The 17,849-nt window shown below is 34.5% G+C and overlaps 1 protein-coding gene across 5 annotated transcripts in view; it reads left to right on the top strand.

The window, feature by feature from the left end:
* The window catches only part of LOC137042697 (inactive ubiquitin carboxyl-terminal hydrolase 53), a 72,641-nt gene that overhangs the window by 35,730 nt on the left and 19,062 nt on the right, over window positions 1-17,849 (top strand). For all 5 annotated transcript variants that reach the window (XM_067418839.1, XM_067418830.1, XM_067418959.1 and 2 more), the window contains exons 11-15: window positions 54-222; window positions 1,166-1,315; window positions 4,364-4,498; window positions 12,138-12,834; window positions 14,087-14,154. In XM_067418839.1, coding sequence (XP_067274940.1) covers window positions 54-222; window positions 1,166-1,315; window positions 4,364-4,498; window positions 12,138-12,834; window positions 14,087-14,154 — 1,219 coding nt within the window. The remainder of the gene's footprint in view (window positions 1-53; window positions 223-1,165; window positions 1,316-4,363; window positions 4,499-12,137; window positions 12,835-14,086; window positions 14,155-17,849) is intronic.

The raw sequence follows: 17,849 nt of genomic DNA, 5'->3' as shown, positions 1-17,849 counted from the left end.
TTTTACAGCTGTACTTTACTAAAGATAATAATGAACTGTACAACTTTTTTAAGGTGGGTTCCAGGTGGAAAGATGTGGTCACCAAATGCATCAAAGGTCACTTCCAGCCTTTGCTTTTGTTCTACACTAACCCTGATGGCAGTGCTGTGGTAACAGACGAGGCCCAGCGGACCAGCAGCAGTTCCAGCCACAATAAGAGCTCAGTCAATGGAGACACACCAGGTAGAAAGCCTTTCAATGCAGTTCCACTATACTGTATGTAGGTAAATTCAACACAAAAATATTTTATTTTTAAAAATAAATAATTTTCTTGCAGTTGCACAACATTTGATTCTGATTTGACTTATTGTGAAACTCCGGTAAACAATTAATTAAGTAGAAATCACAGTTGTTAGTAAATATGTTAAATTACATGTAAAAACAGTAATATTTATATTATATAATTATTTTGAACACTTTTTTAATTTTGCATACGAAATATGAGAGAAGTCACAGTTAAGTAATCGATTAACAGCATTACATTGCTGATGGTGACTTCTCATAAAATGCTGTTTAAAATATAGTCTCCCAAAAAATATAATAAAGTAGTTTTTTATTCTAAATTCTGTTGCTGTTGTTACGAGAGAGGATAATGTCTATTGACTCTGTCTAATACTAGTATGAGTATCGATTAGCACAAATTGATAATTGTTTGTTTATCAGCCAACAAGTATGCAATTAATTCTGTATAAAAAGGTGTACATGACAAATAAAAACCCTAAATCAATGCCTAATTAGTTCCACCAGTATTGGTAGTAAATTTAAATATAACCACTAAAAAAACACTAAAAATGATGATTCACTACGAATCAAATGCATTTAGAAATAAAAAAGTTTTTTTCTTCAAACTGTTAAGCATATGATGGATATTGAACATTTTTGAAAAATGGGAATGTTTCAGATGAGTTACAGCCTTGTAAAGTTGTTGGAGAATTCTTTCTGTCCTTCCCCTCTGCCCGTTTAATTTGTAGTTTTACTGAGATGCCAATTGCTGTACATTTTTGTTGTAATGTACATTAAATAAAATAAAAAACATACATGGAAACAAATAAACTGATAGTAAAAAAGAACTGTCAGTAGTTCTTAATAAAATAAAATTAAAAGACCAAATTGCTTTGTCTCTCAGGTACTCCTATACTGAGTGGTAGGAAGTTGGAGTTGACTCGAGAAAACTTGACTGCTTTCTTTTCAAATCATGGTACTCTGAAGCAGAAGTCTCAGCCTCCCTCTGTGTTCAGTCGGGGCAGTAACCAGACCAGTGGCGGCAGAGGGCCAGGTAAAAAAAACAAAAAAAACACCTCAAACTACTTTAACATGAACACCTCAAATGTTATGGTTGCTGTCACTGCACCTCACAGTGACTACTGCTGATAAATAGGATTATTAGGTTCCTTTAGACAGCAGGACTGCTTTGCTCATATGTGACTCAGATCTGTTTTTGTCATGACACTGTAAACAGCACAAACCACATGGAATCAGAATTATTATTATTATTATTATACTTAATATTATTAGAATTCATGCGGTTTTTGGCACTCTAGTCTACAATTCAGCCCTGAGGGATAAATGCTGCACTCTGCTGCTTTTTTGCATCCTTATATATGTATATATGCACGCACACACATATACATATATATTTATGAGTTCATCACAATCACACTGAGCATCTACAGCACCTGTAACCCTGGTAGGAGGACATTTCCATTCTAACTCTTTAACCCGCTTCTGTTTCTGCATTTTAAGCCATTAAACTCTGGAAAAGTGTTCAGTGATCCAGTAATTGAATCGATTCAAACAGCGCAAAAACAGCGCTAATGTGAAGAAAGCCAGGCTGATTACATCAGACATATCAGAGAGAATAGAGACTCGCATTGTGTTTTTAGTGAATTATTCATTCCAGTGTGTGCTTTGCTTTAAAACACGAGCTCTGTTGAATTCTGCGATTCGTTTTTGAAGAGGTCAATTTTGGTGTCATACTGTAAGCAGGTGAGTGACTGTTATATTGATGCACAAAAGAACAAACCATGTGTATGTGCGCGCTCCCGATCACTGATCGCACGCTGCGTTCATGTACAAACACACAGTACATTTGCACTCAGGAACACTACGTAACATGAAAAAGAGGAGCAAAAGCAACAATATTCATAATATACAGCATTACATCAGAAAATCGCATATTTGTAAAAACCTCACAAGATAATATCACGATTTCTAGGGGGGGAGGGGTCTTTAAAAGAGAAATGTCGCTACTCAAGATTATGCCCTTAAAACAAAAGATTTTTTACCCAAAATACCCAAGAATTTCTGTTACCTGGATTTACCTGTTTCAGCCATCTCAAACCTCATGCTTTTTTCATGAACGGTGCAGTGGTCAAAATGTTCTCTGTTGGAGGCAACACTGTTCCCCTGCAGAGTGTTTTCATTCCCAGAGGATCAGAGAGAGAAGTACAGGATGTTTGAACAAAGACAGACAAGAAAGACCTGGGGTAGACGTATCGCCACCTCATACTCCAGTAGCCCACATTCCACTGTTATTACAAACCATAATGGCTTGATGCTTTTCTCTTTTTATTGCTGAAGTTTCCTCTCCACTAAAAGCTCTTAGATCAACTTTGTAATGGCTTTCTGTCCTTAGGCAGTGAAAATATTCTCTTTGGCTTGGGGAAGTGGCTTATAAAGTCATGCAAAATGACTCTTTTTATTATAGTCCTTAGCGATTCAGGTGCACAGCTGCAATTCAAACAAAGTTGTAATAGCAAGTAACTTAGTGCCGAGTATATTTTACAGATGTTTACATTCATTTCGACAATGTTTTATAGGCCGTCTGAATCTAAAATATAGTGGAAAGTGTTTATTCCTAAATCACACATCGATGAATGTCACTGCATTTGATGATAAAACGGTATCAAATAGTTTTGTCTAATTTCACTTTTCTAAGCCTTGTAGTTTTCTGTTTGGTTTTTGGGGGGTTTGGTTTGCTTTGGTTAGTTTGCATTGGTTTGTTTTGGCTTTATATAATGAAACATGAAAAGGAGGAGCAAAAGCAACAATATTCTTAATATACAGTGTTTTGGTTTTTTCCTTTGTTTGACTGTTTTGTTTTGTTTAGCTTTTAGGTTTTTTTTAACTTTTTTTTGGCTTTGTTTGTCTTTTTTGTGTTACATTTATGCATTTAGTAGATGCATTCAATGCTTTTTTTTATCCTAAGCAACATAAAAAAGAGGAATAAAAGCAACTATTCATAATATGTAGACTTTTGTTTGACTTTTGTTTAGCTTTGTTTTAGTTTTTTTACATTTAGTTTGGCTTCATTTGCCATTTTTGTTTTACATTTTATGCATTTAGTAGACGCATTCAGACACTTTTTGTGTTATTTAAGCACCCTGAAAAATAGGAATAAAAACAACTATTTATAATATGCAGTTTTGTTTTATCTTTGTTTGGCTTTGTTTTGTTTTACATTTATGCATTTAGCAGACACATTCAGACTCTCGTTGCCCTAAGGAACATGAAAAAAGAGGAGCAAAAGCAACAATATTCGTAATATACGGCATTTTTGCCTTGTTTTAATGTGGCTTAGATGTCCAAGTACCTCTTGGGGCCATTGTAAGAGTAAACTTTTTTTTAAAGTTCAAATGGAGATCTGTATCTTTTAAGCATGTTTTGAAATGGAAGATGTGATTGCTGATAGCATGATGTTTTTTCAGCTGGATCTAGTAACTCCTCACTAAGAGACTGTTATGCGACTGCAGTTTGTTTGAGGGGAAGAAATGTCCTTTCTCTTTTTGTTATCTGTCTCTCTCTCACACTCTTTTGCTTTCTTGTAACACTTCACTGCTTTTTTCCTCCAGCACTGCACAAAAAAAAAAAACTGAAACACACTCACATTGATTGCCGTTAAGGCTCTACTGTCCTTCCCAGAAACCTCAGGGGTATATTTAAAGAGTGCAGTGGCCACACTTTCTCCTACCAATCCCAATGATCCTTAACTTCAAGTGTACTCTAATGCTTTATTTGAAGGGTGCTGTATATGGATTTTACAGCTGACCCATAAAACATGCTTGACAGTTTTTTTTTTTAATGGCTACATTAACATTTCAGAATTCTGTATAGAAAAAGTGCTAGATATAGACCATGATATATGATCATTTATAGTAAAGCTAATGAATTCATATAGTTTTTAATACCTCGGTGGGACCTCCATACTAGCAGAAACCTCATTTAGCAGGATTTTGCTGGAACAGCACCTATTGCTTAAATTTGTAGAATTACATCTCTAGTGAAAGTGCTGCATTTAACCTTATAAGTGTTGCTTGTCTTACAGTGAAGATGAACTTGGATCCAAAGAGTCGATTTAGAGAGATTTTGAGGGAGCTGCCGAAAGAAGGCCGTCCCATCAATCTTATCAAGAAGGACTCGGACCGGTCACAGACAAGACAAGAAACCCTAAGGCACCGGGGTAAGAATGTTAAATTTTGACTGTTTTGGGTAAAAATATTCAGGTAAAATGCAAGACATTGTTGACCTCTATTCCTAGTATGTCAGTAAAGTATATATAAACTTTATATACTCACGGCAAGGGGTAAAATGAAGTTTGAAATATGTGACCAGCAAAATACTGTTAGCGAACATCTAATGCTGCCCGCTCTGCTGAGAGCAGCGTTTAGATGAATATGTAAATATTTGCTGCATGCTTTTTTTCTCAATAACAAAATAAACACAAAAATTGAGAAAACGGCAAGATTTCTTTAAATAACGCATAAGATAAGCATTTAATCATAGCAATGTGGATATGTCTGTACGAGCTCTGCAATTTGGCTCTCTTGTAAAGTCATGTCATGTTTATTTATATAGCAATTTATACAATATTACTTAAAACCAATTAGTGTCTCTTTAAATTAGAACTGCAACTTCATTTTCTACTATAAAGCAGCTCTATGGAAAATTTGAAAAGATTTAAATCTGAAAGTCCTCAAGTACCTTCTATTACGAAATCACCGCAGACTAATGGTAGTACAAAGGGATTTACCAGCCGTAGCGATCTTTTCCGGAAATATGTAGTAAACCAAGTTTGTTTTGGCCTGATTTTGTTCGAAATTACGTCACATCAGTTCGTTCTTCGATTGCCTGAAGTATTTTGGGGGCCTTAACGTTCGGTTTAGTTCCTATCTCATTGAAGCCCCTCCTACTGAAAAGTGCAATGTGCTCTGATTGGTCAGCTGGACCAGTGTGTTGTATTTGGTCGAGTGTTTGTGAAATGTCACGCTTCTTACCCTAGCCACGAGTTTCAACTCATTACTAACGCAGCTCAACCCGATCTCGCTCTTTTATTTTGTGTATGCCTTGGATGAGAATTCAATTAAATGAGGAATATTGAGGTGTTTGTTCCCATAATAAAAAAAAAAACCTACAATGAATCATTTCAGGGAGAAACAGTGTTTACTTATAAAGAGAATAACTCCCTTTGGAGTGACTTAGTGCTTTGTGCTCAGACCTTTTTCATGCTCAAACAGCAACATTTAAAGATCTTCTCAGTCCTCCTTAGAGAAGCACAGATGTGTGGTAGTTACACAGAGCTTTTAGCAGAGCTTTGGAGTGGAATAAACTAGCTCACAGTGCTCTGCTGGTCCTTATGTAACCCGGGGTCAGTGAGAAGTGTTAAAAACACAGATTACCTCTGACGTGTGCTCCATCCTCACACTGAGTATTGTAATCTCTGAAACGATTCCTCAGTCTAGCTTGTGCTGAGCGACCAGCTCTTTTTTTTTTTAGCTCAAATTAATAATAGGTTGTACTGGGTGATGCAGTTCAATTGATGGTAATGTAGTATTTTTGTTACGTTTTAAGTTTTCATTGTCATTGATGCTGTATGCCAAATCATGCCACACATCACATGATCATGCAATGCAATTCCATCAATTTAAATCAATAATGACTATATCAAGACATTGTGTCAAATTTGCTGAAGAGATCAGATTGTGCACAGCACACTGGATCACCCGCACAGAAGCTCCACTTGCATAACCACACTAAAGCTGGATGAGGTCAGTGATACTCACTCAAAGGGCCATGAAGGCTTTGCTGGAGCCTTTCTAATGAAACATGTTCATCAGATCAAGTCATGTTTTAGAAAAGATTGCTTGCTGAAAAGTAAGGACATCAGTTGTTTGTCTGAAGAGTGCGTGTGCTTCTAAGACCAGTATGAGCTCAAAGCAATAATTCAGGCAAAAAAAAAAAAAAAATAGTGAAATCATTTGTCAAATAAAACGGGAGGAATTTTAAATAATGTTCTGGCTTCATTACATGGAAAAGAGTGGGTCACACTTAAGTTTGGGGTCTGGTTCTCACTAACTATGACTTTTGCTTCAATAAGCTCCTAAATACTGCTTATGTTACTGCTTAATTAATAGTTTGTATGGTAGTTGTTAATTTTAGGTATTGAGTAGGATTAAGGGATGGAGAATATGGTCATGCAGAATAAGGCATTAATATGTGCTTTATAAGTACTAATAAACAGGCAATATGGTAGTAATATGCATGCTATTAAGCAACTGGCTAAGTCTTCCCTGCCAGCGTTTTTTTTAAAATAATCATGTTTCATGTTTTCAAAGTTTCATGCTCCCAGAATATGTTGTATGAATATCTGATTATGCAATATATCAAAAGAAGAAATAGAGCCTCTGCTTTTAAACAAAAAATAAAATAAACCTGTTTTAATAAAAGCTTCATGCATTCTTTTTTTTTAATCAACACTTGAATGTGGGTGTTTCAGTAAAAAAAAAAAAAAAAAAACAAGGCTACATTTTGAGCAAAAAGCAGAGAAAACCGTGTTTTTGTGAAAGACTAAGTCTGGATCTGATTCAGAACAATGATCAAAACCTAGATGAAGTAGACTGAGTGCGTCAATACCCCCAAAGCTTCAGTCATTTAATTCAATTACATTAGGCAGTTTTAATGTTATATTCTGTTTAATGTGAGACTTAAAGTTAATAGTGAGACTTGGACCCTAAAGTGTAACCAAAGAGTTACTAGTTTATTCTTTGACATTTTTTTCCTTTTTTGTCCTACAAAAACAACCAAGCCATACAGGTTTTGAACATGAGTGACATGAGTTTTTATTTTTGGTTAACTTTACTTTTTCACAAGGGATTACTTTTGAAGGAATACTTTTGTATACGTACATATTATGGGAATAATGCATTTAAGTGTGAAATGAATATAATGTTTTTGAACGTATAGTTGCATGTTATTTACAATTATGTTAAAATATATTATAGTTTATATTAGATGCAGTTAGTTACTGCCTTACTTAGTAACTTTTGACAAATTAGGACTTAGTATAGTTTATATGCAAGGCCGTGTTATCCTAAAGGGCAACATGGGCTGCAGCCCAGGGCCCCGAACACCAGGGGGCCCCCAAGACAATTCTCTTTTGCGTTATACTTTTTTTTTTGACCAAGGTAATTTTGCGTATGTTGAGCATTGTTGTCATACACCTGAATCAAGAGTCACAGTGCACACCCCAACATCGACACCTCTACATGTCGAACAAAAATGTAACAAAATATGACTGCCATAGTGATAGCCTATATAATACTTTTTTTTGCTGGGCTGTTTCTGATTTCTAAGCTCGTTATTCGATAATATTGTTTAATATATGTACATGACATGTTTAAAAAATACACAAATACTATGGGATATTACTTTGTGTTAGTTTATGTTTATTTCACGAGTATAATGTGCACATCTTTATATGGTTTTTGTTTGATTGCACATTTAATACATTTTTGGATGGGGGGCATCTAAATTTAGCTCATGGCCCCGCAAAGGCTTAACACGGCACTATTTATATGTAATTTCTAAAAATATGTAAAAACTGATATGTAAAAACTAAAAGATACTTTATTGTAATTTGGTTTAAGCTCATGTAAAATGTATTTGAATATATTTGTCATTACACATTTTTTAATGACGATGCAATCAGTTAATTTCAAATTTATCAACTTTTAAATGTAATATCAAATAACACACTACAGTTAAAATTATAATCAAGTGCTTTAGATGTGCTTCAGTATGTACACCAACGCATCGAAATTAGTGTATTTTAAAACATGACAAAAGATGATTTGAGATGTATTTTAATTTGACATATTATTAATTGCATTTTTTTGAAAGTGTGTTAAGTCATGAAAGTTTATTCTAAGTACAATTACCTTTTATTTCATTAATGTTGTACTTTTTAAATAAACATTAACTCTTTATTTTAGTGTCCTTGTTGCATGTAATTACTATAGTAAAAGAGTACATTATGCATAATTACATGCAAATAAACTCCTAAATCTAATTATATAAGAACATGTTGTTTATTATTACTCTGTACTTAAATAATGTTTAGTTACAATGTGACAGACACCTTAAAATAAAATATAACCAAATGTACTTTTAAGATTTTAAGTATACTACAATTGCGCACACTTTTATAGCGTGCGTAATGGAATTTTTAAGACTAACCGTAACTAACATTTCTTTTTCCTTACAGGCCTAACATTTAACTTTTGAGAACAAAAGTACCAACAGTATTTACCAAGGTTTGTGTGTAGAAAGAGTGGAAACTTTGAGGCACTGGCTAGACAGTTATCCAAATAGAATAGCATGACATTGAGTAATCAAAAACCAAATAACCCAATGAATTTGATGATTCTGATGTCTAAATTTGCTTTGCCAGCAACATAAGGAGTAGGTGGGTGCTGTTTTGCACAAATTGAATCAATCATATTGGTGATGTTATTTTGACTCTGCTATGTATCTCTATCCAATATAAACTGCTGTATTATTCTTTGCTGGTCATATTCTCTTTGATTGTTAAAAGATTTCCCAGCTGATTAAAGCATTTCAAGGTCAATTGCTGGAGTCTGTCTGGTTCATTGCTGCACAGCAAGTTAGTGGAGCACTAGAGACCTTGTTGGCCAAGTGATAGTGTTCACTGGGGACGAGATGTCGTCTGACTCAGCCAACGTAAATTAGGAAACGCACTAGAGGGTCATTTTGTACAGGTCGATCAGGAGACGTTTAGGGGCGTCAATTAGGAGACGACCCAGGTTAAGTCAGGTGCATATGGGGAAAATCTACAACACCTGGTACATTGGACAGTGCACATAACAAGGCCATATAGACATGAGTTTATTGGCATCACAAAGTCATTTCCTCATGTGCAGTGAAACCGGCTCACCATATTGTGCAAGTGTCATGTGACCAACATTACCATCTCCTTTTATTGCTCATGAGCAGTAAAATTGTGGTTTGCAAGCCAAGCTGCTTGACTTTGCTTTACCCTTTTTATGTATGTATATGGCTTACTAATGGCTTTTTAGCCTTCAGCGTGTAGATCTCTGACCAGACTGCCTTCATCTTGGAGAAAGTTAACCGTGTAGGCTGTTTGAGAATTCATTAGGCCAGCTAATTAGCATTTTCAGTTTGTGTGATGACCGCAGGTCGAAGTTACATTAATATCTAATGAGACAATGCTGTTTTTTAAAGCTCATACTGCATAAAGATATAGTAACCTGGAAATGTGGAACGGCACCACAGCAGCAGTATGGATTTGCACTGCCGCAGAATTTCTATGCCAGCCTATTTAACAGTGCCAATATCAGCACTGTTCTGCCCAAAGAGAGTCACTCGTCCACCTTCACAAGAAAAAAAGGTCATCCAGGCTATTAGTGCAACCTCACATATGTCGGAGATGGATGATTCTGGCCTGTAGGCTGGAAGCAGCATCTGTGAATTGTTTGCGTAATGTAAATTTAATTAAACAATTTAATAACACAGCAAATTTTGAGAGAGAGTGAACAAGGACTACATTCACACAGTGGCAAAATGCACTTATCAGTCCTGTTTGGAAAGCTAAATGCAGTTTATATACAGTTTGGTCATGAATAGGGGAAGCAGATTATCTGGCTATCTCCAGACCAAGCTCAATCTTTTGATCATTGGCCTGGGAGCTCTGTTCTACTGCACAAGCGGCGTGATCAAAGGCATAGTTGAAATGTCTCTATGCAATTTGATAGACCTTCAACCAATCAGACCAATGATCCATCACTTCTCTATCCGTCATCTTGTTAAGCCCGGCAATAGAGCGCCTGGTGGATAAGCTGTTTTGTGATTGGTCCCTGCAGATTTATAATAAAAAAGCAGGATAGAAAAATCTACAGGTTTCCAGCCTGAGCTGCAGGGTGAAATCAAATCGCCGGCAGATCAGGCTGGGTTTACCTAGTCTAGGTTGGCGATATACCAGTAGAAATTTGTCAACTGGTAGAGATTTTGTACTATCGTTACGTTTGTACAGTTACGTTCACATGGTGTTGCTTTGCTGCCTTTGCTGTCATGAAAGACTACGGTTTGCATGCATTTTTATGAATTGTGGTTTAAAAACGAGTGATTTTAAGCGATTGACGTGCGATAAGCAGCAAAAGAGAATTAATTTCACTAACATTGTTTTTTTTGAGTGCTGTCTGAGAGACGTGCGCACAATGAAGCCGATTCTCATGCATCGCGAGTACCGAGTTATTTTTGCAATCTTATTGGGCTTGAATTGGTCAACTACACACAACAATGTATCAAAATGCGAGTATCCTCATAAAAAAAGTAATTTATATCTTAAAGGAGTGTAAACAATTGTGTATTAGATCAGTGCATTCGCTCTTAAAGTGACAGCAACCCAATAAACCTGCAGCTGTCTGTCATTTTAATCAACAACAAAAGACAAAGAAATCACACTGCTCCTGACTGAATAATTTTTGTAATTTTAATAAGAATACATTCATATTAATTTACACAATGAAAGTTATACAGTATTACATTGAAATACTAATTTATTTAGCATTTCTTATTTGGTGCTCAAAGTTTATCAGTGAGGTCTTTTTGGTTCTTTTGTTCTTATTATCACTGACTTTTGTTTTCTTGTCTTAATTATGTTTAGGCTAGTATTCCTTTTTTTGTAATAAAATTATATAAAACATTTGATATCATAACCTTATTTATAGCAAAAATAACAATCTCGTTGTTGTGAAATAAAATTGCTCAAGTTATGATATAAGATTTTGGTCATATACCCTCCCCAATGATTGACAAATCTTAAGTGCTGAACAGTTTGGAATTAATTATTTCTTATAATACTCTAGTTTAAAAAATGTTTTACATGTATTTTAAATAATTTGTATAATATTGGTAACGCTTTACAATAAGGTTTCATTAGTTAACATTAGTTAACATGAACTAACAATGAACTGGACTTTCTATGGCATTTATTAATCTTGCTTAATTTTTAACATTACTAATATATTTTTTAAATCAAAAGTTGTTAACATTAGTTAATGCACTGTGAACTAACATGAGCAAACAATGACCAGCTAGATATGTTTTAACTAACATTAACAAATATTAATAAATACTGTAACAAATGTATTGGCCATAGTTAGTTTATACATTAACTGATGTTAACAAATGAAACCTTATTGTAAATGTTTACCATAATATTAAATAAAATATATATTTTTTCCAAATCAAATATCATGAATTAAAATTCCAAAAAAAAATACGCTTTTGGGAGTCATACCCCATGAAATTTTAACAACCTGAACTAACATTTCAAATGATCTAAATATTTTTTGATGATTGTTTTTTTTTACCTTGACACCCAATCACTATGATATACAGTAATTTAGGTTTTCTGTTTGTTTTTACATTTTTCTGCTTGTTGGACACACTACATGACTTGAGCTGTGAAATAACTACAATACTTTTGTTGTATAATTTTCTTCAATGGGATATTGTATCATCCTGACAGGGTAAAAAAAAAATGAATTAATTATTTTTTAAATATACGAGTCACATGGATAACGTATTTTTTTATACGTTAATAGATCCAAATTAATAAAAAAAAGTGTGTCTAACTCTACCGGATCTGATAACTCTAACTGTGCATTATACAATAAATATTAGACCCCACTGAAGACAACCGCACTGCGAGTACCTTCAGTGCCAGTTGACGTACATTTTCCCAGAATCAAGCAGATTGTAACTATGCATCTCATCCACAGATGCAGTGCCTGAGAAGCCTTACGCCCGTTCACTGTCGCCTCCTGAGAATGGCTTCAAGAATCTGGAGTCGCGGCTGTACAGCAGCCAGGGCAGAGGTCCGACCAAAGCGGAGCGCTGGCCTGTTGCGACCCCTCACTTTAACCACGAACCACGCACTCAACCTCAGCCTCGCGTCCCGCTTCATCCCCCTGTAGAGCCTCGCCCTCGAAGATTGGATGTCGGAAATGGCTACGATACGGACAGCAGTCAGGGCTCTCGCAGCCGAGCCAATCGGGCGTGGAGGCCGATGCGAGAGGCACTTAATGTCGACAGCGTACTAAACACCGATAATAATCCAAACTCCCACAACTCTCGCAAACAGACCTTTAATCAGGAGAGCGAAGAGTTGGCATGGGGCCGACGCGAAGAACGCAAACCCAAGAGTTTAATGACGATTTATGAGGACGAGCAGAGGCAAGACATGGGCAGCAGGAGCTCGTTGGAATCGGAGGGTCGAGGGCCTCCAGAGCAGGAACGGGTTAAAACAAGCTACAACAACCTCACCATTCGGCCTGATAACTGGAAAATCCAGCGCACTGAATCTGGATACGAAAGCAGTGATCGTCTCAGCAATAGCTCAGCTAATCTGGACTCTCCTGTGGTGGAGAACTCGAGCAACAAAGATATGCAATCCATACCTGAACCAAACCTCTTCAGGTGAGAACTAAAGTAATCCTCAATCAGCAAGAGCATCGAGACATTTGCATTTACGCAAGACACATTGGGTGATAAACGTCTCTACAGTAGTGATACAAATGTGATTTACAACAGAAGAAATCGACATGAATTCAATTTTAGTTAGAGAGACCACAGAAAGGAGATTTGCTGACAAGTAAAAGCAGGGTTTCATTAATGCTTTTTTTATATTATTTGATATTTATATATATACACTATTTGTATATACACTACTGCTTAAAAGTTTGGGTTTTTTCTAATATTTCATTCAGTAAGGACACATTCATTTGATTACTAATGACAGTAAAGACATGGTTACAAAATATTTTGATATTGAAATGCTTTTCTTTTGAGCTTTCGATCCATCAAAAAATCCATAAGTATTTACCAGGACAACTGTTTTCAACATTGGTAAGAAGAAATGGTTTTTTTTTTAGCAGCAAATCAGCATATTAAAATGGTTTTTGATGGATCTGACACTGAATGTGACTGGAGTAATGGTGCTAAAAATTCACCTTTACCATCACTGGAATAAATTACTATTTAAAATATTTTAAATGGTAAAACACTTATTTTCAAATTATATTTCACAACTGTACTGTATTTTTTTTTTAAGTTTTTATCAATAGCCTTGTAGAACATAAAAGACCTTTTAAAAATCTTACCAAATCCACATTTTTGGACAGTGGTGTATATAGGAATTGTTTGTTTGTTTTATAGCATTCTTTTTAAACTGAGGAAACACTGTGCAAGATATGATTGAACAGTGTTGTGTTCAAGCTGTGTCTGCACTTTCTGAGTACCGTTTGAATGTTTTTCTTTGACAGATAAGGTATCAAATTATATCCTGTTGTCATTGTGAATCAGAGTACACCATGTTGCAGTAATGTTCAGTGGAGGTCTTGACGTCATTGTTTAATGTCTTAAAAAGGTTAGGCTTGAGAAGAACTGATGTAGACTGACTAAAGAGCCGGTTACATTAGATGACTGGTTCATGCAACTGTTCTTAACCTGAAATTTAATTTTAATAGTTTAATTATGTATGCCCATGTTTAATTTTCGCCAAATTTAGAATATCTCAAGCTAGCCAATGTGAACTTTAAATGTAGTGAAAGACTAAGATTTTAATGTGTGCTCGTTCTCCCACATTCATATTTTTGAAATTAAAGTGAATGGAGCACAAACTAGTGTAACCACACCAAATACAACTTTGCATTGTGTATTTTTTATTTAGGGATCCAAACTACCAAAGGAGGTATGAGGATTCAAAGGCTGAGATCTCACCTTCGTCCGTCTTCTACGGTAAGAACCCTCACAGGCTTCTGAGTTAAAAGTGTTATCAGAAACCCTTTTCTAATCTAGTAAGCTTCCTTGCTGCCTACCTACTTCTAAGGCAGCATGTTAACCGTCATATAGCCTTTGATGTGGATCCGTGTTATTGGTGTTCTTTTTATACTATTATAGTGTTAGCTTTTATATTAGCTGTAATGTTTTTCAGTATTCATTTTAATTTTAGCTGAAGTTTGTCATTTTATATTTTTTTGTCTTTTTATTTCAGTTTGAATTGGTTTAGTATTTAAACTTATTTTAGTTAGTTTCCAAGATAATATTTCAGATTTATTAAAACATTTTTTTTACCTTTATCCTAATCACCAATAATAGTTTTAGCTGAAGTTTTAGTAATTTGATGTACTTTTTGTCTTTTTTTAGTTTAGTTTTGTATTTTTATTTAGTTTTTTATTTCATTTTTTTAAAGCTTTAATCAGTTTCAATTCTTAGTACGTAATTCAGTTAATAAATTATTGTTAACTAAAACTATTCAAAACTCATTCATTAATTGAAACAAACTTTAACTAAATTATAAATATTAAAAGAAACAAAAAAACTTAATTGAAATTGAAATTAAATTACATTTTAAAACTTAAATAAAAATAAATTAAAGCTAATTAGAACATTTTTAAAAAATCTGAAAAGCTTCCTAAAACTGGAAATATAAATAAAAGCTTATTCAAAATATTAATACACACTTGATAAATAGTATATGTAATGTTCCAGTGTGCGCCTCAGACGGGTCGTTATCAGCACTCTCATTCCAGATGAACTGGTGAAGTGAAGGGTGCACATGGGGTCGTGTTTGGGGACGAATCATTTGTCCTGGTTGTCAGCGCTGGGAGCTGTTTGTGTGTGTGTGTGAGTGTGTTGTGATGGCCGGGTGGGGGTCTATTTACCCCCGCTGAAGGTGGTTTATGGGAGCTTTATGGGCTGAAGAAGTGAAGCAGAAAGGACAGCTCTCAGGCTGTGTCCTCTTGCTCGCCTTTAAGGGTGTTTCCACTGCAACACGAGCGTTGAAGTGTTTGATGCTGTGGGAAAGAATGGCTGTGCATTCTTGACGCTAAATGAGTTGGGGGTCTTAGGCAGTGATGAAAGTTTAAGTTTTTCTTTTTCTGCTGTTGTCTGCCTTGTTTTCTTTAAGCCCAGATGATGAACAGTAATGCACAGATATAATATGTTTTAAATTTTTCTTCTTTTCTTCTTTTTTTAGAGTTGCAATATTCCGTCACATTTTATATCTAGTTGCATATTGACAGTTCTTTCCAATTGTCAGCTTGTTGGAATTAGTTCAAATGTGCCAAATGTTCCAGTAGCCAAAAGAGCAGAAATCATAGGAAAAAAATAAGATAAAGCGTATTAAATAAAATATTGACTACTACTACAAAAATAATTTAATATTAATTTGCCCCATTATGCTATTTTTAAGGTTCTTCATTTTGTTTTGGAAGCCTCCTACCATAGGTTTACATTCATCCAAAGAAAAAAAACATGAATTTTCTCATAATATACTAAAAGAAATACAAAGAAATGAAAACAACTTGTTTGAAGATTCAATCTCTCTAAACCACTACTTTCCGCAGTCCTACTGTGCTCTGATTGGTCGATGGCAGATTCTTGTGATCTTGTTATTGGGTCGAAAATAAAGCACCTATTATCTGATATCTTTTAGCTCCGGAGGCTTACTCAGCGCTTAATACGCTGATTCTAACCATAAAGATTGTTTTCTTTCCGTATTAATTCCAGCGCGTGTTCTTATTCTTTTGAAGTGCATGCAAAGTCGATTTGCTTTCACCACGCAAAAAACAGCGTCTTCTCCACATGTTGAAACGTCATTCTAATTTGGTTAATACTTTATTTTACAGGTACATTGTTACATGTTACATGCTGATACTAGTAAACTCTAAATTATTCATAATTACATGCAATTTACCCTAAACCAAAACAAATCCTAACCGTATAGTAAGTACATTAAGTTACTTAATATTACTCACTTAAATGTAAAATTACAGTGTAACAAAGACACATAAATTGTTACATTGTTAGGTGTCGGAAGTTGACACTGGAATTGCTGCTAACTTCTTTCGGCAGTTCAGAATATATTATTTTAGGGGATAATAAATTTGTGCACTTTGGTCTGAAACTTTGCAGACATTAACTTCACAAACCGTTATGTTACACAAAAAAAGCATAATGCACTTTAATATATATGAATTATGTAATGATTAAAATATTTATAACGTGTATATACACAGCTTTTAATAATAGTTTTAATATTTAATTTTAATGTAATGAATAAGTACATGTCATTGTTTTATATGGTTAATACAGGGTGTCCGCAGGGTTTTAAAAAGTATTAAAAAGTGATAAATCCAAATTGTCAAATTTAAGGCCATTAAAAGTGTTAAATGTGGTATTATTTTTTTCCAAATGAGGTATTATTTTTTCAGACTATCAGGTGTCATATTCTGATTGAAATTATATTTGCGTTCGCGTTTTTTCGTTTAAATATGGGCTTTAGCATATCTGGGCACATAATCAAAGATCTTTCGTCTCCGTCTCAACCATAGACTGTTTGATGCTGACGTCATATTCAGCGGTCGTTCGGCATCATCTCAGAGCACTGCGCGCTCAACAGAAGTGGCTGGCTTACGTTTTATTTTAGACTTGCTTCAAGGCATATCTTCAACGACTGTCCTCATAAGAGCAATCTTAAATGATTTATATAAAGTCTAAAATGGACAAAAAGAGTTGTGAGAGAATGAGGCGCGATTCATAGACAGTATATAAACAGAGATCCGCCTGTCTGTCGGCTCTTAAAGGGACAGCAGCCTATAAAGCTTCCTTTATTAAAGTTAAAGAACAAAGGGAACAGAGAAAATGACTCGCTGTTCTTGACTAAATAACTTTTGTAGCTTTAATAAGGATTAATTATTTAATTTATAGTTTATGCAGTGCAGACTGAATATAACTTTGATAACTTTATTAAATTTCTGTATATTTCCTAACTGTTAAGACAGGAAGGGCTGGAGTAAACATGACATTTATTATGGGTTTTATTATGGGCATTGTTTTAAGTTTACTTAAATTAAAAACTGTTATATTTTTGAAGCCTACTGGCCTTCATTCATAAAAAGATGCCATTTAAACAAGTATTTAGAATATACTGTCTTTATGTTGTTTCTACATTAATTTGATTGTGAAATTATTATATTAAAAATATATTAAAAACGTACAAAAACTTTTCTTTTTTTATTGCGATTAATCACAGAAAAAATGTGTGATTAATCTAGTTAAAGTTTTTAATTGATTGACAGCACTAGTTTTTAGTATTTTGTTAAATTCAACAACTTATCACAGTTATAGAAATGTAATATTTGGCTCAGGTTTTGTTGTTGGAAAAAAAAACACTAAATAATTAAATTGCTGAATTACCAATTATTAATGGAAATCAAATGTGTATGCAGTAATGCTTCTCCTTAACCAACCTTTGTGAATGTTGAGATCTATTTTACTGTGTCTAAATTATAACTTATTACGGATTTCCTCCTGGTGTCGATTCTAAATCTATTCTTTTTTTGTATAATATTCTGAAATATTATGTAAATTATGTAGTAAAATATTCTGAAGGTAGTAAAAAAGGTATTAAAAAGTAGTAGATTTAACTT

The sequence above is a fragment of the Pseudorasbora parva genome, chromosome 1 (genome assembly GCF_024679245.1).
Source record: "Pseudorasbora parva isolate DD20220531a chromosome 1, ASM2467924v1, whole genome shotgun sequence".
Lineage (NCBI taxonomy): Eukaryota > Metazoa > Chordata > Actinopteri > Cypriniformes > Gobionidae > Pseudorasbora > Pseudorasbora parva.
This window is presented reverse-complemented; position numbering and strand designations above follow the sequence as displayed.